The sequence below is a fragment of the Tetrao urogallus genome (genome assembly GCF_951394365.1).
Source record: "Tetrao urogallus genome assembly, chromosome: 8".
NCBI lineage: Eukaryota > Metazoa > Chordata > Aves > Galliformes > Phasianidae > Tetrao > Tetrao urogallus.
In genome coordinates this window covers 10,563,484-10,589,862 of record NC_136821.1, presented here as the reverse complement: position 1 = coordinate 10,589,862, position 26,379 = coordinate 10,563,484, and the positions used below count along the sequence as shown (strand labels likewise).

At 38.2% G+C, this 26,379-nt stretch overlaps 1 protein-coding gene across 1 annotated transcript in view; it reads left to right on the top strand.

Moving 5' to 3' along the window:
- SLC49A4 (solute carrier family 49 member 4) overlaps window positions 1-26,379 on the top strand; it is a gene marked incomplete at both ends in the record, with an annotated part of 56,674 nt that overhangs the window by 12,527 nt on the left and 17,768 nt on the right. The window contains 4 exons of the mRNA XM_079538844.1: window positions 3,978-4,071; window positions 15,047-15,315; window positions 21,172-21,301; window positions 26,243-26,351. Coding sequence (XP_079394970.1) covers window positions 3,978-4,071; window positions 15,047-15,315; window positions 21,172-21,301; window positions 26,243-26,351 — 602 coding nt within the window. The remainder of the gene's footprint in view (window positions 1-3,977; window positions 4,072-15,046; window positions 15,316-21,171; window positions 21,302-26,242; window positions 26,352-26,379) is intronic.

Here is a 26,379-nt window from a genome sequence, read left to right as displayed (position 1 = left end):
ACTGGCTTTCATTAGGCTTGGCAAAAAGGTGAAACCTGTTCTACACACCTAACTGGGGTTTTTCCCCAAGGTGAATGATGTTCAATTGAAAAAGGGGAAAAGCAGGCAGATAGTGGCTGCCATTAGCGTGCTGCTGTGCACTAAGAGTTTTGTTCTCTCTGGCTGTGTAGTGCTAACCAGCTCAGAGTGAGGATGTGTGAGGTGTCTGCTGCTGTGGGACAGCAAAAGTAGAAACTTCCTCAGTTTTGACTTGAGTGCGAGGCAGGGTTTGGCTTTTTACAGTCTGCCAGTCTCATTTCTATGGCATGTTATTGCAGTGGGTGACAGGCGTGAGAAGGAATGGTCATACTTCTCAAAAGGCAATTAACAGTCGTTAATAGTGTTCTTTTTCTGAATGACAAACTGCTAATTTACAGCTAGCATGAGAAGCTTGTTGTAGCTGTGCAATGTCTCTAATCTAAGTAAGTTCCTTACTAAACCGGGTATAGCAGATCGCTTGCTGAGATCCATGTCAATAATGCAGTGTGGGAGGAGATGTGTTTTCATGTACCTTAAAATGTATCTTGAAAATAAAACCTGCTGGAAAAGTGGTGGAAGATGAAGCACCCCTATGTTAGCTATTGTGGCTATTATAAAAGCCAGCAAATTCAGTGTGGGCTGCTGAGTTTGCAAGGCAGACTGTTGTTAGCTGCAGGATGGTTAAGCAGTTAAACAGTATTGATTATTTCACTCAAATACCAATACATATGTTTGGGTTTTTTTTGTTACTGACACCATTTTTGCTACTGGTTTTCTATTAACAGTGGTGGCATTTCATTGCAGAGAGAATCCATTTTGAGAAGTTTCTTCTTTTTCCAGCTGCATGTCAAATCTGTGATAGAAGGGGGTTGGAATCTGGATGATAGATATTAAGAAGATGTAGCCCCTCACCATCCATTAGCAGTTGCATGTACAGAGGAAAACTAGTAAAGTTAATTATGTCCACTCAAAATCTTGATTGTGCAAGTTCCTTAGATCTTTTAAAGGGAAGAAATTGCAGGGTTGGTGGGCTTTCTTTCCAAGCTTGCTTGGGTCACTGGTCCCATAGGGCACAGTGCTGTCCCAAAACACTTGCTGGTTGCCTTTTGGAGTAACACAACGTTTGCAGCTCAGATTGAGGGCCACTGCAATGTTCAAAGCAAAAAAATACTTATAGTTCTAAACCTATGATTAAAGACTGATTCCTAGGATAAGATGGAGGTTATATTCAGAGAGTTAAACTGTGAAGCAGAATAAATGGGGAAGACGCTTGGAGGGTAGAAATCATCGTGTAATTAGCAAAAGAAATGCCTAATATACTGCTTCTGTGACAGTCATTTTTTACTTCTTCATTTTTGTATTATCATTGTCAACATGCTTCTTTAACCAGTGGAATTTTTAGATGTATCTGCATGTTAAGGTGAAACAAAAGGCCAAAGAATAATCTGCACGATCAAAACACTGAAAAGTGACACATTACAGCGTATAGAATTCTAAATGAGGACTTGAAAGAACGTTTGCGAAGATGAAACGTATCTTGATTTTAAGGCTTTACCTGGTAATTTTATTTTAAAATTACATGACATCTAAAGTTGACATTAAAGATAAGCCTGGAGTCAGCGCCGGTGGGAAATTGTGACATCCAATTTATTTTTCACTGAATGGTGTGCTGTTGAGTTTTGTGTTGTGTGGTTTTTTCTTTTTTTTAATCAAACTTTTCTGCAGATATAAAAGAGAAGGGGTTTTTTTTGGTGGTTTTTTTTTTTTTTTTTTTTTTTTTAATGGAGAAAACAAATGCTTTTGACTGAGGAAAAACTCTGTACGTGTCCTGTGACTAATCGGGTGATGTAAACCTGTGATAATGTTTATCTACTGCTGTGACCTGAGTTGCACCTGGGCTGTGACACCTGCTGTCTTTTCCTTGTCCCTCCTCAGAGGCAGAAAGTGGCACGCTTTGCCAGCTGTAATTCAAAAAGATCCTGGCTTACGTGGAAAATAAGGATGTGATGCATATATTGCCAGGGCTTTCTTGAAACACTGTGGCAGCATTTCCAAATGGAAGACTTCAGACTCCTCGATTCAAAGGATTTGTGTTTTGACTTTCAATCAATAAAACTCTAATTTGGATTGCATACAAGCTCTCATTATGTACAAAAGCATTGCTAACAAAGATTCATTCCAAAGGATAAAAGCCAAAAGCATCGTATATGTGATCCTGATACAAGTAACTACCCAATACAAGTATGACCACCCAATACAAGTAATACAAATACCCAATACAAGTAACTACCACCATGGCAGTACAGGTTTACGTGTGCCTTGGAAGCTCACAGAAAACACAGAGAGCAACAGGAATTGGAGCAGCATACTATCAGGGCATTAGTTAGGGCTCTGTAGGCACGCACACCTGAAAATCCAGTTTAACAGCAACATGTGCTGGCTAAACATAGAATCAAATAAGTCTGGGCAGGCACTGGGGAACCTTCAAGGAAACAAGTATTAAGGGCCTGCAGTGCATTGCTGAGGCATTAGGGGGTGTGAGCTGTCACGTTCCTGTCCTTAATGACTCAGCTGTCCCAATGAAGAAGTCATGCTTCCGTATCAGATTCTCTTTGTGTTGTTTTGATTGCCCTGCTTGGGTTGTGTGAGAGAGGAGCTGTCTGTGGTTTGTGCCGTGTCCACACGAGGAGTTGTGTAACACTGAGTGAGGTTTGCTAAGAGCTGTTGCAATAAAAGCAAAGTTGCATTTTTGGTAAAATGCATGCCCTAAAACTCCAGTAAAATTTGCAGGAGAACAATATGTTTAATGTGTCTGTTGGATGAATTGTATGGAGTACAGAGTCATTCACATACTGGGAGCGTATCTCTGAAAATTGGCACTTTAGAGTCATAATCATATGTCTGTATTATGTGGATCATCATAGCAAGTTGTTCTCTTTCTGTCTGTGTTTTGAGTAGCTCCTAGTCTTGCCTAAATGTTAGAGATGCTGTGTATTTGTTAGCGTTCAGTTATGTTACATTCTGCTAAGAATATGGGATCCCTGCATTTTCTGCCTGCTGGTGTAAATTTGTTTCTAACTGTATGACTTTATAAATACAGACTGTATCAACCCTTTAAATTGTACACATTTACTCTTGGTGTTTCCCAGTATTCTGGAGGCTCAGCTCCACAGTTGACAGTTTTATTTCTGTTTATTGATGCTGGAAACACCTCGGCAGCAGCAGTAAACTATTGGCAAACGGAATTGCCGCACTGACATGAAGTTATTTCTAATCTGAGTGCTCTTCGCTTAAGAATTGTGGTATGAGGAGAAGAAAAACATATTCAAGGAATCAGTTGGTTGTGGCTTTTTTCTAATGTTCTATATTTACAACCTCTGTAGTTTGAACGGACTGCAGCAAAAACTTGGCCTAATTGCAAAGACTGCAAAAAATACTTTCTTTTTCCCTCCTCTTTCACTGAATAAATAGATATTTCTTCAGAATGAAAAATGTATTTGCTTTATCAGAGAAAACAGCAACAGTGCTATATCTGTATCGTTAAGTGGCTGGAAGAGAACGTACAAATGTACTTTGTTTCTCTGGATCTGCCTAGATTTTACACACTGGGGGATATTCCCTGATGCTTCTAATTGCAAAGCAAATGTTGAACAATTTGAATGATATGTCTGTTGTAAGTTTTCACTTCCTGGAATGTCTGTAAGATTTTAGGTACGTTCCTGAATGGTATTATGCCAGGAATAAGCCTTTAATTCTAGTGCATCACTATGGAAAATAACACAGAATTTTGTTACGTATCTGTAGTTTGTATCAGCACCAAAGTTTATAATTTGAAGGAATATGCATGAATTAATGAGTCTACATACAAATGTATGTATTTAGACACATTTTTGTCTTTTTTTTTTAAATTATTTACCTTTAGTAAATACCTGTAAAATAATTTTGTTTTTTCATTTTAGGTCTTAGAGTGACTGTATTACTAACATCATCACTAATGGTTTTGGGAGCTGGCCTAAGATGTGTTCCAGTTTCAGACCTGGAACTAAGAAAGAAGTAAGTGAATTGTTTATTTTTAATATGCATGTTTTATACTCCTTGTTAATGTGATTTTTGCTGCTGCTACAAAGAAACGTTAGCACAGATTTTCTGTGTGAAGCTGATATGCAGAGTGCATGTTGTGTGCTTGTGGGCTTACACGTTTTGTGCCTTCTTATACTTATTTTTTGTAGTCCTTGTTCTGCGTGGTGTGTGGAGATCAGAAAGGTCTTTACAAAAAAAAAGTTAATTAAGCCTCACCCACACCATCCTGCATAACTAAATTTGTTTTGCAAATGAGAAAGCAGAGATTTAGAGAGAAGTTCGGAAACTGGCCCAAGATCACACAGGGAATCACGCCACAAAAACCAAAACTATGTAATTTATATGCAAATAATAATTAGTTCATGTTTCTCCTACTGGGTGTATGAGATTGTTCAGTGATACAGATGAATTTATCCAAAATGGCCTATTCATACAGTCTATTCCAGACTGCATTCCAGAGTAACCTTGTACTTTCTTTGGGGCTGGAGCAAATACAAGCATAGTATACAAGGAGTTTAAAATTTGGTTTGCAATAGAGACAGCTTCATTCCAAACAAGTCAGTTGTCCTGCCAACATACCAAGCCTGGGAATCTATGGTAAGTATAGGAGTCTCATCCTTTCCGTGCAGTGATGGAATGTGGATTGCTTGTTGCTCACGTACCGTGAGATGCCAAAAAAAAAAAAAAAAAAAAAAGGTAAGAGGAAGAGGGAATAAAGGCATTGTCATATTTTTCTTCTTCTTTAAAAATAAAAGTTCACTTGTTATGCTGGCATAATATGCAAGTGCTATGGGGAAAAAAGCAACAACATCAAACCTTTGGAAATATTTTTATGTGGGTTGACTTTTGTTTTTTGTTTTTTGAGGAAGGATATGGTCTATGCATCTTTCTCTGTAGAAAACAGATCATCAGATTCATGCTGGTTTCTCTACATTTTCAGTAGTGGTAGCAACAAGACCATTGGTTTTTCTGAAGGATTTTGAATTCTTAAGACATAACCACCATGACGGAGGTTATAATTTACTTGTACCTAGAATTTGTGTGTGATGTTTTGTCACCTTTGTATTATTCGTTATTGCATTTTTTTTCTTCTTAGTGTTGCTTTACACTGAACATCAGCTTGGAAACCATTAAGGCGAGAAAAGAAGTACTTGGTGTGATGTAGATAGCAGGTGCCTGGATACCATCAGTAAAACAAAGAAAGAGGTTCAGAGCACTAAGAATGTGATAAAAGCGTTTGTTGTAAAACTAGTTCCAGTCAGCAGTAGCTAACTAGTACGTAACAGTTAATCATATTGTGATTCTGTTCACAATGACCCTTTAGTAAAAAGGTGAAAATGTACTGTTATGGTGGGCAGGAAGAGCTGTTCTCATAGGGCTCTTATTTTGCCTGTCCTTGAGATGCTAATGCATGCTGAACATCAAGTTCATCAGATCTGAACAATCTCCCATTATGTATATTTCAAATGGGCCAGGTAGGTTAAATGCAGTGAAATACAATGTCTTCTGTAGCTTTTCATTTATCAGTTATGCTGAAAGACTTGTGCTGCCTAGCCTTTAGCAAAGCAAAGATAAAAACTGTAAGAATTCAGAAAGAAATTGCCAAACAATGTATAGATAAGAGACATCACTTTGGGAATGAGAGTTTCTACATGCCTTTAAATCTTTAAACAAAGTTTTCCATTGTAATTGCTGTGAGAAGATGTGGAAGAAGGGTAAAATAAATGTTTAAGGAGAAACATTCAAGAACAGCTGCTTTAACTGTGGAAAAAAATCCTGTGCACCGTGTAGAGTCTGATGAGATGTATAAAATATGATGGTACATTTTACTGTGAACCATTAAAAGAAAAAAAAAGAGCAGAGTCCTGTTGGAAAAGGGTACTTATTTCATTTATTCATGCTGTGAAAATATGCATCATTTGAAGCTGAAATTGTTAAAATCGCTAACTTAGCCTACTGTCAAAAAATGGAGATGTTTGTAAGAATTGTAGCTCCTCCTGAGGAAATAGTTTGAACTCTTACACAGATTTATAAAAATCTACAGAGAATTAATTATTACTTACTGTGTGGAACAAATGTGTGGTTTTTCTTTATTTCTTGAGACATTGTAAATAACTGTGCACACTGTGCAATAGTTGCATTGTTTTGAAGGCTAAAACTGGCCAATTTTCATTAAATACTAACAAAATAATATTTTAGAGAAAACCATTATTGCTGTATGCTTTAACAAAGATTGGCTTTTATTTGTAAGGTGCATATACTTGAATATGACCTTTTGAACGTTAATCAACTAGTCAGACAGACAGGATCCCACAGAAGCTCATGTCTGAGAATCTCAAAAGCCAGCACAACTGAAATTCATTTAAATGCTTTTGCATGTTTTGTGATGTTTTCCTTCAGTCCCTGGGTAATCTGAAGTAATATAGAGAAGGATTTTCCTGGGACAATTATGTCAGTTAAGATGCATAAAATTACAAGGAAGTTCATGAAGTTTGTCAGTTTTATTTAATTGTTTTTCTGCTATGTGGCTGTCTCTGCTCCCTGCGTTCTTGTAATTTAACATTAAGGAGAGCTACTAAAGCCCACTGCTTATCAGAGCAATCACAGAAGCGAGGAAATCACAGTTAAGGCTGACATTTAATCCTCACTGTTTTGTGCTCCTTATCTCATGCAGAGCTGTAATATCTAAATGTGTTCTTAGGCTCCTTTCTAGTCTGTAATTATTCTTTTGGCTCTTGCGTGTAGGAGCTAAGACTATCTCCAGCAATCAGAGTCATGTCTTAAAAGCAAACCTTCATTTGACTTCCATATATAAGTGTGCGACTTGTGTAAGGGAGAATTTAGGTTGAACATTTGAGTGTATCTCTTGAAGCAGCAGTTCCTTATGGTGAGTCCTTGTTCTCTTGGAATCCATCCCAGAACTGCTTACATTCAGGGAAGGCTGAAATGAACGTGTATGGCTAGAAGTGGAAGTTTGAGCCTGTGTCTGAGGTTTAAAAAACCAACCACTTCTTGAACTGGTAAAGTCCCTCTCACATGCATATGATTTGTTTGCTTGGTTTCCTCCCAGTTTGCTAACCTTGCAGGTTAGTGATTGTAACAATCAGACAAGGCATGATACAGAATTTTTCTCATCTGCTGTGCACATCTGAGCTTGCCAAATTGGTGACATGTATGTGACAGTGAATTTGACTTTTTAAAGATAAAATTAAAAAATGAGGACTCTAAATTCACGGAAGGCCTCATTTTGCCACACCTATTTTTTCAGTTTATAGTTGACATTAATACAACTTGGAAAGAAAATGGATGATGAAAATGGATCAAATTGTAGAATTTATGGATTGCCTTCTTCCCTTCTTAGGAGTTGCTGAGGGCATTGCTAATATGTTTTGTCTACATCTTTCGGTCCATTCCTTTCCTTTCTGAGTACTTCTTGGCACTAAATGAATGTTTTCATTGAACTCTTGTAATTTGGTACTTTATCTCGAGTAGTTAATAGGAAGCCATTTTTAATAGACAACATTGTTCCCCCCACGTAACACTGAATATTTATTACACATTCTGTATTTTAGAATAGTTTTACATGGCAACCTAGGACTTCCATATGATTGTAGAGCAATAAATCTAGGTAAAAGGCTGTAAGATCTACCTGTGAGCTGGAAGAAGGTAATAAACGATGAAATCAGTCCATAGCCCCATAAACTGTTGACTCTTGAGACACTCCATGTAAGATGTCTTAAAATGTTATGAAAGACAGGATAATTAAAGACATGGACATAAAGGATGACATAATTTGTCATTTGTATTGAATATATTAATTAAGAAATTTATCAGAACTTAGTATGCTGCAGATTAGTAACCTTCACATTAGATTTCACAATACAGAAGTATTTGTCAAAGACCTTGAGTCAAAGCACTGTGAGGGTGCTCTTTGGTAATAAGTTTTGTTAAAACATTTATTGCAAAAGCAGCAGAGCAATAATACAAAGAATGACAATGGAAATGGGAGCAGTATGAACTGGCAGTTTTGTTATTTACAAATTCTGTTCTAAGGAGATTACTAGTAATTGGGAGCTCATGTAAAGAGTCTTAAATAATGCTGCTACTTAAGATTTTAATTTTCTTTTTTTTTGCCTGCTTTTTGATGTATCATTTTTTTCCCTTTTTTGTGCTTGCAGATGCTCATTTACCACATCTCTGCATTTTGTTTCTATTAGCTGGTTGCAACATAGTTTATATTAAATATTTTATTTTTCTTAGACGTATTCTTTGGGGCGTACTGGGAGTTGGACTAGATGAGCCTTAAAGTTGCCTTCCAGCATAAGTGATTCTATGATTTGATAATTGCACAGTTTTGCTTTTTCATCCCTGAAAGCCTGAGGAATGACATGGAATCATCTTGGCATTCTGAGGCATGGAAAACGCAAAAGGGGCACCTAAGTTGAGGTAATTCCAATCAGGACAGGACATATTAGGGCTCTCATATTCCTAGCAATACTCTACACTCTTTCTGATTATCTATGCTCAAAGGAATACCCCAAAGTGGAGCAGCTGTGGAGAACAGGGATTAAAATGAAAAGAACCTTTTAGGAGAAGGTATTAAAAGAATCTGCCTATAAAAAGTAAAGACAGAGCATGACGCATGTTGTGTGTGCTGCAAGTCCCTGGAGAAAAGAAATGAAAAAGCTAACTTGAAGCATGGTTCTGGGAGTAAAATGATGAATAAATTGGTGTGCTTCTATGATGTAGATCAGCAAGTGTAAGAAAATGTTAAGATAGAGCACTTGAGTGATAGCAGCACAGTGGTTGTGCTTTGGCTGCAATGCTGGGGAAGGACCGAGGCAGGTTAATCCATAGTATCAATAAAAGAAGTGGGGGAAAAGAGGACACAAGTCATCATTCACAGGTAGATTATCATGGGGATTATTTAATTTTTAAACACCTCTAACTTCAGAATTTACATTGTTCTATTACCCAAACCACTTTGTTTATAGATTTTTTTTTTAACTTCTGCTCCAAAGTTGTTTTAGGAGAGAGAACCTTTGCATTCCTGTGTGGTTGTTCCCTGCTTTGCTTACTTTTGGTAGCAGTGAATCTAGGGGATGATTAAGTGTATTGGCTTCTCAGCAGTACCACAGATCAGCAACCACTGCTCAGCACTTCTGATTAGGTGGCAGCCAGATCGGCTTTGCTTGAGCTGGTACAGCCTTAGTGGAGGCAGGCAGCTTGAAGGTTTCGGTGACCAGGGGAAATGGTTTTAAACTAAAGGAGGGAACATTTAGATTAGATGTCATGAGGAAGTTTTTTGACAGAGAGAACGGTGAGGTGCTGACACAGGCCAGCATCTGTTCAAGGCTAGATTGAATGGGGCCCTGGGCAACCTGATCTAATGCTTGATATAGTGGTTGGCATCCTTGTCCACAGCAGAGGGGCTGGAACTAGATGGTCAGTGAGATCCCCTCCAACCCAAGCTGTTCTGTGATTGTATGACCAAGTCTTTCCTCTTGCTGCTGTGCAGTATTTGAGCTGCAGCACTGCGTGTCACCTGTATGGTTCAGATGCTAACTGCCAAAATAGTAATTTATAGCCTGGAAAGTCTTGGAGTGGTAAATTCAGCAGGTGTATTAAAGCAAACCCTGAGATCTCAGAAAGGGCTAGTTATTGCAGTAATATTTAATGGTAATTCTTCAAGGCATCTGCTACCATAAGCCTGTGCTGGAAGGCAAAAGGAAAAAAAGGGTATTTGTGGGATTTGCTCCATCTCTTATAATGGAAAGTGTTATCCTCAAGTGCAGAAAACCTTTACTTTTTTTGTTCTGTCATCTGGAGCTGTTTGTAATGTCTTCTGACTTTTACTGTGTTGGGTAATTTCTGTTCTTAAAAAGGAATTCATATTGATTGAGTTTATATCAGAATTCTGTGTTATGATCACAGTGTCCTCTTGCTCTTTTCCTGACATGGGAAGGTTCTGTGGGGGTGTTTCAATGGGTCTTGTTTATCCCAGTCTTTAGTTCACCACATCTCCTGTACTGTCTTTTTTTTTACTGAAATTCTTGGTAACTCCCACCCTGGGTAATTTCCATCAGCTTTCTCACATGGCAGCCCTGGTAGCACTCATTCCTGGTGCCTTTCCCTGATAGCTTTAGGGTGCTGTGCTTCATTAGCCCGTAATGTAATTGCCTACTTTTGTTTACAAAACAGTATTTTGGATCTGCTTGCATTTGATGAGTGTATGCTCTGTTAGTGTTGCTTTAAAAAATATCTCCCTTTAATAAGATGAATGTGGAGTGGCTTGCAGGCCATGGTGTGTGCAGAGGGGGAGATGTGAGCCAAGTTCCTGATGAAAGTGGTCAACAGTGCTTTTATGAGTTTTTCTGTTATTGCTAGAGATAATGTACCACATGGTGACTCAGGCTTTCTGCTTGTAATAATTTTTCTTACTGATGGGGAAAAACAGCTTTAAATTATTCCACATATCAATGGTCGCATGCATCAAAAACAAGCAAAAAATGCTAATGGCCTCAATCCATGAATATCCAGAAGGCATAAAGCTTTTGTAGTATAAATATATCGTTTAATGAAAATATTGAAAAGAGGTGCATTTCCATGAATTTCATTTTTCGGAATGTTATTTTCAATAGATGAATTCATTGCTTTACCAACAGGTATTTCTTCTTCTCAATCCTTTTCCAGACATAGAGCCATGTTATAAACCTTTGCTAATGAACAGGACAGCATTCACACAGGTTATCCCCATATGCCATAGCAATGAATTGCTGTTAAGCGTGGATTTGACCTTAATTCCTTCTGTGCTTCAGGAGGCACCGCTTAATAGAGGGGTCTTTTTGTGGTGTTTGTTTTGGAGAGCCTGAAAAAAAAAGCAAAACACAAACTGTCCATTTCTACTAGCTTGACTGTGAAAAATCACAGATTTTTTCATTACAAAACTGGTGTCAGTTCGCTCTGAAGTATAATAAATCTTCTAATGTATAATGTAGATAAGTCTGTGTTTTCTCATTCTTTCGCCTGCACAAGCAACTTGCATCATGCATCAACACAGACACTCTTGAATAGGAGGTATTCACTGCTTTGTTGCTGTGTAGTAAGGCTAAATTCAATAGTGCTTGGAGTGTTTTGAAGTCCTCCTGTGGAAGAGGCTCTTTCATTTGCTCCCAGGAGTTGCCACAATGAGCTAATCGCTATATAAACTTACTTGTCTTCCAAATTAGCAGAAGCTGAACAATCCACTTCTTTCAGTGAGTGAAAACATCAGGCGTGTGAAAGATAGATCAGCCATCCACTCCTGTAAGATATTAACTTTGTTATCCAGAATCCCTTTTGATGTGAATTGTTAAGATCAACAATTAATGCACTATTTTTCCCTCAGAGAAGAGGCGCACACTGTGCAGTTTCCCTGGAGCAGCAGACAAGTGCTCTCACTGACTGCCTTGCTCTTCGTGTTTTTTTTTTTCCTCTCTGCCATTACCTCTTGTTTCCCCATTTAAGAAAGGATGCAAATGAGTTATTGTTATTATTCTTTTCTTCTTAAATGCTCTTAAGTCTAGGCATGGAACATGCTGTGATGGAAACATTAAATGTCTGTTATTTTTACATGTAAAAAGTGTCTGTGCAACACAGCTCTTAAACAGCTTAACAAATCCAATACCTTATGGGACTCTGACCGTGCATGAAAGCTTCAAACCACACGAGGAAAAAAGATAAGTAAAGCAGATTGTAAATGGCGTATGGTGTTATCATCCATCACTAAAACCTTTTTCCTGTATAATATCATTCTTCATACCCAGTTCACTCAGTGATACAGTAATTTCAGCATTTACAGCCTTACATGCCTTGTTTTGTTTTGTTGCTGCTTGTTATGATATCCCAGCTGTGACAGCAGGGAGTGCGTATAGCAGGTATAAATAAGTTGCTTCTTAAGGCTTATATAAAATGTGCTCTCGGAGAAGTGATGAAAGCAGTATTATTTATTTAAAACTTGACAAGAATTTGGGAGATGAGTTGAAATAGAGTGCAATTAGAATTTTCTGCTCTTATTTCTGTTGTTGTATTTGAATTATCCCTTGCTCTATCTTTCTGCAATTCAGTGACCAGTTTAGGAAGACATCTGAGCAAACCTATCTCCATCTGGGTAGGGTCCTGAACTGGAGTCATCCTGTTAGCCTTTTGTCAGAGAAGAGAATTCATGTTGAACAGAATCAAACTGAAATAGCAGCAAGCAAAAATGTTCTTGCTCTTTGCACATTTTCGATATCAGAAGCAACAGAAACAAATGTCTCTTGATGTTGGAGCAGTTTTTAGCTCTGATGGTGTCAAAAGCAGACTGCTGTGGCTGTTAGGCTGAAATGTAGTGGGGTGTTGATAAGACATTGTAACAAACTGCAAAAAGCTACAAATGCTGTTGCGTTCATATTTCTCCCTGGCAGCTGCAGTGGCTGCTACATATGTTTCCCTAAGTAGTGAATTAGTAAATGGGCCGAATCGCTTTTTGAATCTCTTCCCGAATCTCTTCCCTGTCTGTAGGGAAATGAGTTAAGGCTACTTTTGAAAAAAAAGAATAAAACAAGTTTTAGGCCATTATCATGTGTGTAGGCAGGCTGTAGTTAGAAAATGGTGTTTATTAGCCCTAACGTGTCAGATTTGAAAAATTAAGCAATATGAAGATAAGAGATGCTCTACGTTGCATGATAACATCAAGCTTGGTAAGTGCCAGAAATGCAGAGGGAAAGGCAAATCTATCAGAGCACACAGCACAGCATACCAGCAGTCAGGGGAGGGGAAAGCAGACAGGAGGACATGAAAGAAGTAGGCTATGGAGAGACAAAAGTAATTCTCATGTGAAAACATGAAGCAAAACCAGAGAGGTAATGTGCAATTCAAGTTCTGAATTCAAATGCAACTTTCTTCCTCTGGGTCTGTGGAGTAAATGTAACATTTGTGTCCACCTCTGTTATAAAGGCCTTTTGGATAGCTTTATTCAGATGGTGGAGTTTGGTAGAAATCATCTAAATCTGGAGTGTAAGTGTTTATATATGAATACTTACAATCTCACAATATAGGATTAATTTTTTTGTACTAAACTTTTCACAGGAAGACGCAGAACTATCATGTTTTTCCTGATTTTTATTGAGTTCTATTACTGCAGTGGTATAAGTGAACAGAAGTATTAGTGTAGCATCTAAACCATAATTTAAGCATTAAATTCCCTTTGGAGCAAGAGGACATGCTAAAATGAAGTCTTTATACATTGTAGTGGTTACCACACTTGCTAATGAACTGCAGCTGCTTGCAGAGATGCAGAGTAGCAGTGCAAATACCCTGAAGCTGGTTAGGATAAGTATGGAAATAACTTATTATAGTGAGGTAAGTAGAAGGAAAACATCAAAGTAGGGAAGGATATGTTGGTTTGTCCAAAGTACTTTGGCTTGGAAAGTAACCATAATGGATTAATGTAATTTGTCCCCAGAAAACTATACTAGAGTGTTATTTAGATGTTGCTTTTTGTTAATTTAAAACTATTTTGTGTGATTTTTATTGGGGGCCACAATTTAAGAGATCTGGCCTTACCTTGATGATGTCAGTCTGTAGCACGTCACAAAAGGATAATAATGAGATCTCACTATGTGAACTTCTTTTTGAAGTTAGAATTGCTTATTTTTAAGACTGTATTATTTTTGTCCTGGCTAGGAAAGTGTTCCTTCAGATGCTATATGATGGCTTTTTTTTTTTTTTTTAATTTGCTGTATGTTTTTAATAAATTCTGCTCACTAGCATCCATCTCTTTTTATTGTAAGTTAGCTTGTTAATTTGATGAAGAGTCTGTCAGCATTTTGTGTGTTTTGTTCCACTGTGCTCTTTAAAAATCCCTTGCCACATTGTGTATTATATAGTATTATTTAGTCATTTGTGGCTTGAAACATTGCCTAAGTGCTAACTTGTGTTTCCCTGTTTTCAGTCTGTAGCTTTTTATGTCTGACAACTCAACTCTTGCAGCAACAGTGTAGAGTTCCTTCTATGCATAGAAAAAAACACCAACATTTAAAAATATAATCTGCCACCATTTTATTGCACAACTGATAGATTTGCTTTGGAGTGTTGCAGTGTTTCATTTGACTTGCTAGCTGTTTTTCAGACATGAGGTTTTTATATAAATTTCAACATGCTTTTGCCTTCCACAGCTGATCACTTTTTGGAAAAGTCACTGTGGAAGGTTTCTGGCTGAATTCCACATTTAGAAGAGCCTTCAAAAAAGTCCTTTTCATTGTGCTAATATGAAGCCAAAGGTTGTAGGGACTCTGTTGCTTGGAAGTAGTATTTCTGTGTTGTCACCAGTCTTATCTGTTATATCTCAGTGAGTGCGAAAAATGAGAAGAATCTGTATTTCCCTTGCTGCTTCAACAGTTTGTTGAGAGCGGCCAGATTGCTGCAGATGATGATTCTTTTGGAAACCTCAAACAGCCCGACCTCCTCTGTAGGCAGAGTATTTTGCTGAAGTGTTTTGGTTTTGAATCCGACATAAGTAATTTAAGTTCTCTGGTCAGATTTAAAAAGGGGTCAGGTTTAAAAAGCTTGTAGTTTAAAGCGTTTCTGCTACTACACCTTTTCTACTCTAATATCCTATTATAATATATGTTTTTCTTTTCCTGCAAATTAAGTCCTTTTTATTCCCTCTTCCTTTCTGGCTTTGAAGAGAACATTTGCTTCTCCATTTATCTGAGGTAATTAGAACAGAATAGCCCTGGATTCTTTAAATCAGTTTAATTGGGCTTTTAAAAAATGTATTGAATATTCTGTTTTCTGCACAGAATTTTCATTTGATTGCGAAGCCGCTCTATCTCAAGAGCCCAACGTCTTATGTGCTATTTATTTCTTTATTTTTAAAAGAAGCGATTGTCATCCAAACGGCCTTCATCTCTATTCTCTGTTCCAGGCTGATTCATGGAGGGCAGCTGTTAAATGGCTTGGCGGGGCCAACTGTGATGAACGCAGCCCCGTTTCTTTCCACAACGTGGTTCTCTCCAGACGAACGTGCGACAGCAACGGCGATTGCCTCCCTGCTCAATTACCTGGGCTGTGCTGGCGCGTTTTTAGTGGGACCTCTTGTGGTGCCATCTCCTAATGGAACCTCGCACCTCCCGCTGTTGTCACAGAGAAGCACCGAGCACATCAAGGACCGCATTGAGGCTGTGCTCTATGCAGGTGTGTTTTCTTTTAATTAAGAAAAAAAGTTATTTATTATAAAACATTTACATATTCCCGTGTGTTTGGTGCTTGTGAAGCACTACCCTCTAGTGGCTGGACTGCCAAGGGAACAGTAGCTAACTGATGGGAAGTAACAAAGTGGTAAGATGTTCTAGTATCAGAAGGGTTACTTTTTCCCTTTTATTTTATTTTATTTTATCTTTTAAGGATAAAATTTAAAATAGTGTCATATACAGATTGATTCCAAGGGAAGTAGTTCAACTGTTTGTATTAGAAGAAGTATCTTCTAGGAGAGCTTATGCTTTCCCAGAGATTCCAAACTGTTGTTCGCTTCTCATATTTTCAGTAAAAAATTCTCCGTGGCAGGTTGTTTTTTCTTTTATTTCTGGGAGGATGGAAATGTTATTCTTCCAGCACTGAATATTTTGTGCATAAATTCAGCCTTAATTTATGTCTTGCGTATGCCTTTCAAATGTGATTAGATTATTAGTATCTAAGAATCTAACACTGGAATTAAACTCAATAGATTTTGATTTTAACTAAAACCACCTAATTCTTATGCAGCAAGCAGTTTCAATGAAACGACAACAGTTTGGTGCAAAAAATGCTGATAGAAAATTCATCTGATACAGTATAGATTTTGTTTCCCTTCTGTTTTTTATGCAATGACTTCACTGCTCTTGGTGTTATATAGAAAAACTAGCTGTATTCGGCAGCAGACTGTAAGGAAGAAGGGTTGCCCAAATGGCTTAAGAATCTATGATCTGTTTTTGTTTTTTTTTAAATGAGTATAAATGGCATGGCATTAAGAGCTGCTGGACATCACAGTGTCACGACAGTTGCACATTTGATTTTGTTTTTTTAATAATTCCAGCCTCTGAAATGCAGCCAGGACTCAGCTCTCTCCATTCTAGAAGTATTAAGTTTATATGCTGTGTAGTTTATATTTAGGTTTATGAGATTGAATTAATTGTTTGTGATCACTTATTCTTGGCTGTGATTCTTTTGGAAATTTTGTCAATTGTCATTTTTGGGTGAGGTCCACTTTAACATTCATTTTAAAGAATGTGTAGTAGATGTTGGATTAATATGTTACCAAATATTAGACTCTTTCAAATAACCTACTTGTTATTGGACTCAAATCTATTGAAATAAGGACATTGGGGTTTGGATAGGCCTTTTCAGAGCTAAATATTTTGATAGAGGCCAATAGAAAAGAAATAAGAAAAATAAGAAAAAAAAGAGACCAGTGGGAAGGAGGGGAAAGTGAACACCAAGTTGGTTTGGATAGAGAGGAGCAAAAATCTAGTGATTAGAAAAGGTCTTTAGCCCATTCCTTTTTCCACGGAGAAGAGTTTGATGGCCTGAAGGAATTATGGTTTTGTGCCTAAAACCATTTATTTGAGTCTGTTAGCACAAGAAATGCCATTTTCAGCAGCCTGTTGGATTCACTTCTGTTCTTTTCTGGGAGGCTTTCCAGGGCATTTTCTTCAAATGCGAGGATAGATATCTCTTGCTAGCTGGGTCCAGAGATCTGTCTTGTCTGCCCAGTGTTTCAGCACAGCTTTTTCTGCCTTTGAGTCATCCAGGGCTTGGCAACAGCCCACCCTGTAAGCTTGCTTGGGATTATTGGTCCTAGTTGAAGATCATCCTTGCAGCAGCTCTTCAGATTCCTAAGATACGTTTTCGGGGGGGCGTGGGGTGGGGGGAGGGGGTATCTGTAGTTCTTACTTTGTTCAAAGTACTTTTAAATAGTTAGCTGGGTTTCTTTGTGCAGCTATGCTTGCAGTGTTAGTGATGTGTCTTAGGGGGTCTTTCCAGGATCTAAAATTCCTTTTGCTCTTCAGGCAATGAAAAAGGGATGGGTCCTGAATGTCAGTGGCCTCTAGAGGATCACAGTGACAAAACAGTCACTGGTTTGAAATCGGCAGAAGCTATCCCAAGAGGTGATTGTCTTGCGTCTCTCATGACGTTTGTCTTGTCTCAACTCGACCCACTTTCCATAGAGAGCTCAGGAGGCAGCAGACCATGCTATTTGTCCCTTCTGTGGAGTTGGACTCAAGTGTCACAATTCTTTAGCAAGTACATTAGTAGGGCTTGATCTGGCTTTTTCCTATAGGATCTTAAACTAGTTTCACAGGATAGGAACTGCATTTTTCAGTATTGTAATGGAGCTTGTTGTCATTGCATGAGGTAGCATTACATGAGTAGCATCCTAAATGTAGTTGATGATTTTTAAAACCCTAGTGATGTGAATTGTTAACTTGGGATCAGTTGCATGCCAAGAACGTGCTGATTTTCCAAGGACTTATTCTCAAACGTGATTATGAAGCAGTTGCTTATAAATCTATTTTGAAATTGCTCCTGTATTTTCTATGTTTTATTGAATTGCTGTTCCTGTATCTCAAACGTAGTCTAAGAACTTGGCTGAAATATCACAGCCTCTTTCTGTGTCCTCTGTCTCTACACACTCTGGTTCACAGCTGGAATAATATAGATTTAGCAGATCAGGATTGCTTTGTATACTTGTGTTGCACAAGGAAATGGTAATCCTTATAGGCTCTAGACCGAGGTTTTAGCTGTGTACTTTCCTAAATATTGAAGAGAAATTATTATTAGTTTCAAAAATATGTATTAAACATATATAGGCACGCATAAAGTATATACACATGTCTGTGTAAATATATATATATGAAATGTAATGGTAAAAGAAGAATGCTCCACGTGTGTTTGTGTGTGTATTTATGCGTATATGTGTGTGAAATGCCCTCCTTTCCCTGTTACATTTCAGAAGGTAAAGGGTGTGGGTCTTGATTTGAGGTAGGTTTTTGCCCTGTAAGTAGTCTTTTGAAAGTAAGAAGAATATGTATTGAGGAGGCTTGTGCATCTGTAAAGTTTTCTGCTCAGGGTTTACACAACCAGGGGGAGTGCCTGCTTTCTGGACTAAGATGCAGGCTTCTCTCAATGTTGATATTTGCAGGTATCATGGCAGTGGCTCCTTTGGTCTCAAAATGTAAGAAATAGGTCAATGTTATATTTTACTTCCTTTTGTTCCTTCCTTGCAATCTATTCTACCTGGTCTGGTGTAGTAAATGATGATGTAATGACACGGAGCTACCCAATAAAGAAGCTGTGCAAGATGTAAGAAATCAGATGCATCCGATAGTACCTGAAATTTCAGGAGAGATGCAAAGATGATACACAAAGCTAAAGATGGCACTAAAGACTTCTGTTCTTCAGTAGAGGGTATTGCTTGTGTTTTGGACAGGTTCCAGAGTGAATTTTGCTCTTTTGTTTTGTGCATGAGGGCAGTGCTTGCAAGGCAAATTCATTAGGCTAGGAAGTATAACACCGGGACACATTAAAGAGTTGCAAGACAATACAGTAAGGACTGCATGCTGAACTTAATAATGGGAGAAAAAAATGAAGTGCTACCATACTGCTCCTACTGCAGCAATTTGACTGGCATGAATCTTGAGGTAAGCGTTAGAAGAGGCCCCAGATGTGTACCTGTTCTGAAATATTACCATGTCTTTAAAAAATTATCAACCTACCTTATATTTTTTCTAGAAAGATACAGCCTTTCCCCTTATGTCATTGCAGTGAAATAAATTTAAATAATATGCACCTTGGACAACTTCTGTTTTTGTGTGACCGCATTCCTGTTGGTTGTACCCATCAGCAAGCTGCTGCCTTCCTCTCATTATGCAATTCAAGTGTGCATATGCATATATGTAAGTTGCTCTGAAAGTAATGCTTCCTGTTAATTTCCATGGAATCAACAACTGATACAGAGAGCAAAATAACACTGTTCAATAGAGCAAATTCTCAGTTATGAAACTTTATGAAAGATTATTTTTAAGCAGTCACCACCATTAGCTATGCATTTTCGCCAGCAACTGACAAAAGTCTGCATGCTACCTTTGTTAAAAAAAAAAAATAGGTGCACCAGTGGAGCTGACACACTTGCCACTGCTGAAACATATCACCCACTGCCTCACTGTGCTCACATCCGCTGTTTGTCTCTGTAGACATTCAGCAAGTGCTGATGAATGCCAGTGAATGCAACTTTTTCTGCATGGAGGAATTCATGTGAACTTCCATGTCAGCTGCCATTGTGTCAGGCTGTCCCCTCTGCTGCTATCTGTCATGCGGCGACAAAATGTAACAGAATATTGGTGGGAAGATTCAGCCTTGACTGCCATACCACCAACCTCTGCCTCTGACATCATGGACCAACATGATAAAATAGGAGGCATTAGTTTGAGAGCAACCTTTGTATATATGCATACCTGTATAAAGATGTAGATGCAGGAGGAGGGTTTGAAGAGCTTTTGGCAAGCCTTGCTTTGTCCACTGTCATCTTACAATGGCGGAGCCTATCTCTTTCTTCGATCTGGGATAATTAGTTGTGACGAGTTCTTTATTCACTTGTGTTCTCCAATGCAGTGTACTGGAAGGCAGAAATTAATCTGTTTACTGGAGACAAGAAGATTTGTGTTGGAGGCCCTTGACCCTCAAAACCTGTAATTAGACCACAACAGGAAGAAAAGACACTACATAGTTCAAAATGAATCCTCCCATATTTGATCATGGAGGCTGGCATTATCATTTCTCATATGCCTTCAAAACAAATGTAGGGTCAATTTTTTCTCCACTCGGAACAAGAAACGTTCAATTCCCATCCCAATCTATAGCTGATAGACTTATGGTCTGAGTGTTATTTACTTTTCAGTTTCCTGAGCTTATTTTCTCTTGGTTTAGCGGAAGAACTGGCAAAGTGCCACATTCATATTGATTTATTGAAAAAGGAAAAAGCAGATGTATGTGATTGAATATCCAGCTCTGCTGGAATTTATTTGTGGTGATGGTGAGCACTTCTTTGTAATAAGATCACAGGTTCTTTTAAGATAACACGCTTCAGCTATGCATTTTTCTCTCCAGCAGCAAAGAATCTTGTTTCCAAAGGAGATAGCAAAAGTATTTGGATTGAGGATTGTGGAGTACATGATATATATTGTAAAAGGCCTGTAAAACAAATTGCTTGGACTAAATATGGATTTGTGGAGTTGTTTTTCCTCGTAATGTCTGATCCTGGGTCTTGCTGTGTATTTTCTGCAAGTGCTCATCACTTTGCAGGTTCAGGTCCAAATTTTTACTATGAATTTTTTGAAGATCTGGAACACCCACTTCTAAACAAGAGGGGCATCTGTGAACAGCTGTATTCCTTTTTTTTTCTTTTTTTTTTTTCTTTTTTTTTTTTTTCTCCTTACTAACTGTGTTCTCTATATTTCTGAGCCTTGGCTGCTTCTGTGCTATTCTATTTATATTTTATTGACATGCAGTACTGTTTGGTCCACGATGCTGCCTTGCTAGACCTTTTATTTGCCTTCCTCATCATGTATATTGAGTACTTATCATTCCACATCCTGGTCTTCCCCATCCCCATTTGTTTAAAGTCTGTAGCATGCTGTTACCTGATATTACACCATTACAAGGAAATGTGGCCAGATCTTCGTAATTCTCTTTACAGAGAAAAACCAGCAGCTTTTATTTTTTTGCTTCCTTGTTCTTAGTTCTTTGTGTGTGAGCCTGTTGCAATTCAGCTCCTATAATCAGAATGGACTGTCAGTATTTCTTTATCACATTAGTTCTCCATCTTCATTTGAAGTCTTGCTTGGGAGGGGAAAAAGAAGTCCTCCTTTAAGTTCTGCAGTCTTGTTGTCAGGAGCAGTAAAGCAGTCGGGTAGGATTTATGTATCAGAGGCTGGCTGATAATAACACTGTGCCAAAAGAAGTCTTTCATTACTAACAGTTGTTCTCCGATTTGTTTTTCTTTGTCCTCCTCTTTAGAATTTGGGATGGTTTCCTTGATATTTTCCGCAGCGTTGGCCTACTTCCCCTCACGCCCTCCATTCCCTCCCAGTGTGGCTGCAGCTAGTCAGCGGCTTAGCTACAGGAGGAGCTTCTGCAGACTCTTAAGGTAAGTCCTGACTGAGCTTCCGCTGAAGAGATCAGCACCTGAATAAATGAACACAAGTGTACTTTAGTCTTCTCACTGAACAAACAAGTTAGTTTGTAGTGCTTCTAAACCCAATCAAATAAAATATTAATGCTGAAACATTAAAAGATGGTAACTACGAGAAAGCAGACATTAAATTTTAAATGAGTCTATTCCAAATCTTCATGTGAGCATCCTCCTGCACCAGCACTGCTGGAGTCATTCTGTTAGCATGGCTGCTCTTATGCAATGCTTCTGTTACATCAGGTTATACAAGATTGTTAACAGTGTGCATTCTGCTGAGTGTGAGGTAACAGTTAACAGGGCTGGACGAAACTAATTAATAACCTGCTTTCTTCCATGCTTTTTATAATGGAATGAACTTGGGATTTGCTTGTCATTCAAGGAGATGTACAAATGCCTTTGTTCAGCTGTAGGAGCAATGAATGAAATATCTGAAACCATTATATCATCCGTTAGATCTTGCTAATTGTTAAAATACATGGGGTAGAAGTTCTGTTTCTGGACAACTTCAGAGATGAATTAGTTTTCTCTAAATTTAGAGTTTGAATAAAAGAAAAGAGAAAAAACATTATAAAGTGGCATCTTCAGCTTTACAACTTTTTGTTAATCTGCTTAGATTTAATTTTTTTTTTTTTTTTTTTGTGAAACAATCCCTCCCTCATTGTTTGTAGAATGTCTTGTGTAATGGAAATATAGTATCAAAGCAACTGTAACATAAACGCTCAATAATTGTGGAGGCCTGTGCCTGTGTGTGGTAATGCATAGAGGAGCTTGCTGGGGCAGAAAAGATCTGTGATGCAGAGTATGATTGATTCCTCTGGGGAGGTTCAAACTCTACTGCAGTTTTTAGCATGTAGAAATATGAGATGAATCTATATAAAATGGGCTGCTTAAAACTTGATATTGTTGGAGCTTTGGGCACTATTGTTTTCTGACTCTAAATATTTTTTTTTTTTTTTTTTTTAAGAGTACAGCAAAACCAGCACCTCCTGTTATCACTGTTTTTATCTGGTGGGTTTGGAGGCTTTTGTTTCAGTTTGGAGGAGTAAATTTTTTGGAAAAAATAATTACTCTTATGTGTTCATACTCAAATAGGCTGGTAGCTGGGAGAAGATGTGAATACAGCTGGCTGGTTAGTCTGCAAACTGACCTACTCAGGATATTTAAAAAATAGCAATTCCCCTAAGCACACTTAGCACTCCCAATAATGCTGTTAAACACCCAAGTTGGTGTGTAGTGAGACCCTGCCTGAGGGCTGTGTTGTAAAAATGTTCCTGTGGAATAGAAATCCAAACAGCAACCAACTCTGCAGGTAAAATATAAAATTTCTGTTGACGGTACTCTTTTTGGGAGCTCTATAACTACAATATTGCTCATTCAGCATATTGTAAATGCTGGGCCTGAGATACTGGTAAGTTCAGGAGATAAGCAGCAAAACTGTTTTTCCATTCACAGTCAACCAAACCTAGGAAAACAAAGTAGAGACACATGTAATCAGCAGAGTTCATCATGTTTCAAAGTTAGGTAGATCTTTGTCTTCCTTCCCTCTGGTCTTTGTGTTCTTCCATTCTACCCCTTATCAAAGGCATTTCTACATTCCTCTGTACTGAAACAATCAACAGTTCATCATTAAAACCACTTATCTTGGGAAGCCTTTCAGCACCAATCTGTCAAACAAAGCAGGGGTTTATAAAAGAAAACTATCTGCTGTACTTCAGGAATATGTCCATCATCTGGTTCATTAGGCTTCTAACCTCTGTTGCCTGCCTAACCTAGATTTGTGATTCTTGGAAAAGAGAGTCTTTCTTTAGACCTTGTGGTATAGGCTGAAGGTGATCAGCTGATGACAAGGAGGAAAATGTGATTTTCTCCTTTGTTGCAGACTTGCCCTCTGGTAGGAGAACTGTATGTGTAAGGCATTCAGGATGTGTGTGAGCAGGTCAGCTGACTTCACCTAAATGTACACCAAAAAACATTCTTGAGAACAAGAGGTCTTCATCACTTCCTTCTTCTCTGCCCCAGGCTTCAGATTTTTGCTTCGAAAGAAAGCTGTGTAGCATAACTTTACCACTGAAGTCATTGACCTCTTTTCTTGGGTGCCAAAGCGATCTGTGACTTCTTCACAGCTCCCAAGCTTCTTCATGCTTCAGGTTGTTGAGCAGTCTTCTTCATGAGCTGCGAGGGAGTTGCTTCAGAACATGAATTTTTCCCCTGTCTTGGAGATTCCTGCTTCTGGCAGATTATAACAATTAGCTGATCTTGGGTTATCTCCTGATACCAATTTTCTGAGCCTGGGAGTCAATAGATTAGTCATGCTTTGGGAGCTAAGCCCAATTCTTTTAACAGTCTATCTCACACTGTGCCAAGCCTTGTTTGAATTTCATCAGAAAAAAGTACTGTGCCCTTTCTCAGTTTCTTAGGTGAAGTAAATATGTTTTTTTCCTCACTGCAGAATATAACAGAAACTTCCATGGGAGAAATTCTCTTACAAGTAAATAGTTGATAATATAAAGAGAAAAACAGTGGTTTTCTTTTTTCTTTTTTTTTTTTTTTTTTTTTTTTGCTTTCAAATAATAAGATGCCATTAGCCAGTTATGTGTCTTTATATTTTCAAGGGGCCGGGTAAGCAATTTTGAAATGGTGTGGTTTTTTGTGCATCATTACTTCTTTCATGAAACTTCCACATGACATCCGTGTCCAGCCTGGGAGCTGTTTGGAGTGTGTCTCACGTTAATAGACGTTGTCAAAGTTATTCTGAAAATGCTGACTGACTTTGACAAGGCTCTCCTGTGAACCAGCCTGTTGTATGAATTCTAGTAACATTAAGTAGAATTCTGAAGAGAAACAACAACAAAACAGCAGAAGAAAAAGCCAATTTGGCATTCCAGTAGAATGATTTAACGGAGAGCCTAATGCTGATATCCTGTCATGAAGGCTGATATGATGGAAAACAGTGTGGGTTCACCAGCTGATGGTGTGATAGACAGCACATTTTTCTATTTTCAGTGGAGCAGTTGCAAAATAGCAAAAACAAATACAAGTTACTGAAGCCATGAAGAGTGAAGCTGATACTTAAGACGTGTGTTTCAATTGGCTTTGACACTTACTGTAGTCAGTGCTAGCTGTTGCTGTACAAGGGGACTAAAAGGCTGATGGCATGCACCCTTTCTCCTGGTTGGTTTCCTTAACAGGGAGACTGGGCAGGTTGGCAGTGTGGGGGCCTCTGTCTCTGGAGGATGGTGTGATGCAGAGCTGGATCTCTGGTATTGCGACTAGAAGTTGAGTGTGATGGAGCAGCTACTGCATGTGCCGTTTTGTCACATTGCTTGAGTTAGAGAAGACCTGGGTCAAGCAAACAACTAGGTGCTTACAGCCCAAAGTAGCTCATTAATGAAGTTCAGACAGACAATCAATGAGTTTGAATACTGAGCAAGTGTTGCTTTGGAGGAGTGCATTCAGAGTTGTTACTTCTTTGCAACCTGTAATACGGCTATATAATGTCCATGCAAAATGGGACTTTCCCTTTTATTTTATTCTGCAGATACTGGAATAGTTTTTACATGGGTAGGATTAAGTAACATAAAACCTGCCTGCAGAGATGTCAGGATAGCACAGGATAGACTAGACTTGAAAGAGCAAAAAAAGTTGTCAAGAAGACAGCAAATGCATTAGCATTTGGAGAAATATGAGCAGTGTGTGGAAGAGTTGTATTTCTTTGCATTTAAAAAAATAAATCTGACATGAATGATATTGAAAGAGCAGGATATGTTCATGTGATATAAATTTGTTATTCAAGATGAGGATGTGTGAAAAAGAACAGTGTGTAGAAAGAACAGAGTGCTGGCTAGAGCGCTTTGAATCTTCTAAGGGAGTAAAATAGTGTAGGCTCAAACCTCTCAATGTTTTGGAGAATATTTTCTCTCCCATTTGGTTTTTGTAACTGTGTGCTATCCAAGTGCATACTAAGGAGCTGATACTACTGATCAATATCAAGTTTGCATAAATTGTCTAGGGGGAGGAAGGGTCACGCTTCGTGTTTACACAGGTAACCTGTAACTTAAAAGCATCATTGTTGGAGGAGTCCAAAGTATGTTTCCTGTTTTTATTCCCAGATTGAAACATTTTAGAGGAAAAGCTGGGATCTACCTTTGCAAGGGTGCTGCATTTCACTTTGGTTACAGTGATGAGGGGATGAGATGGGGTGGGGTCGGTGGTGATTGTTGTCTGGCAGCTCTGTAGTTGTGTATGGTGAAGATGATAACACAACTTTGCTTTATCTTTTGCTGAATACTGAAGGTTGATTAATTTTAATTGGGGGAATAAAGCAAACATGTTGAGTATTTAGACAGAATGCTACGCTTGTCTCTGTGTTTTGATAGCTCAAACTGCCAGAATTTTCCACTGTTGCGTTTGTATCCGCCTTGTTATGAAAGCCCTCCCTCTCAACAAAACAAAAAGAAGTAAAACCATCTTTTAAATATTTTTTTTTTTAAACAGTTCAAAGCTCTGCTTTTATGCTTGAAATATGCTTTTCTTAAATTGAATTAGTGCTTTTTGTTCCTAACATACACTTAGCCTAACTAGGTTGCCCATTCAAATGCAGAATTGCTTGTGGAAATGAAAAACATATGAGCCCAGCACATTATGAAAATGGTTGGATGTGGAGAGACTGGCTTTTCTTAATATTGTAGTGCTAAGGCAGTAACATCCCAGCCGCTCAGATTTTAGTGACTTGTCTGGATATCTTTGTTGTTTTTTCTGACTCACTCATTCTTCAGACCTCCGCTATTTTTCTTGATGGGCAGAATATAGATTATGACTGTAATTTACTCTAGCAGCTAATCTTGGTGCAATTTCTAATATAAGCTTCAGCTAATTGCATTTGTTTTGTTTTCATAGCAATTTCCGATTCTTGATGATTGCTTTAGCCTATGCTATACCACTGGGTGTTTTCTCTGGCTGGTCTGGCGTTCTGGATTTGATATTAACACCAGTTCATGTGAGCCAAGTAAGTATCTCCTGACTGATAATCAACA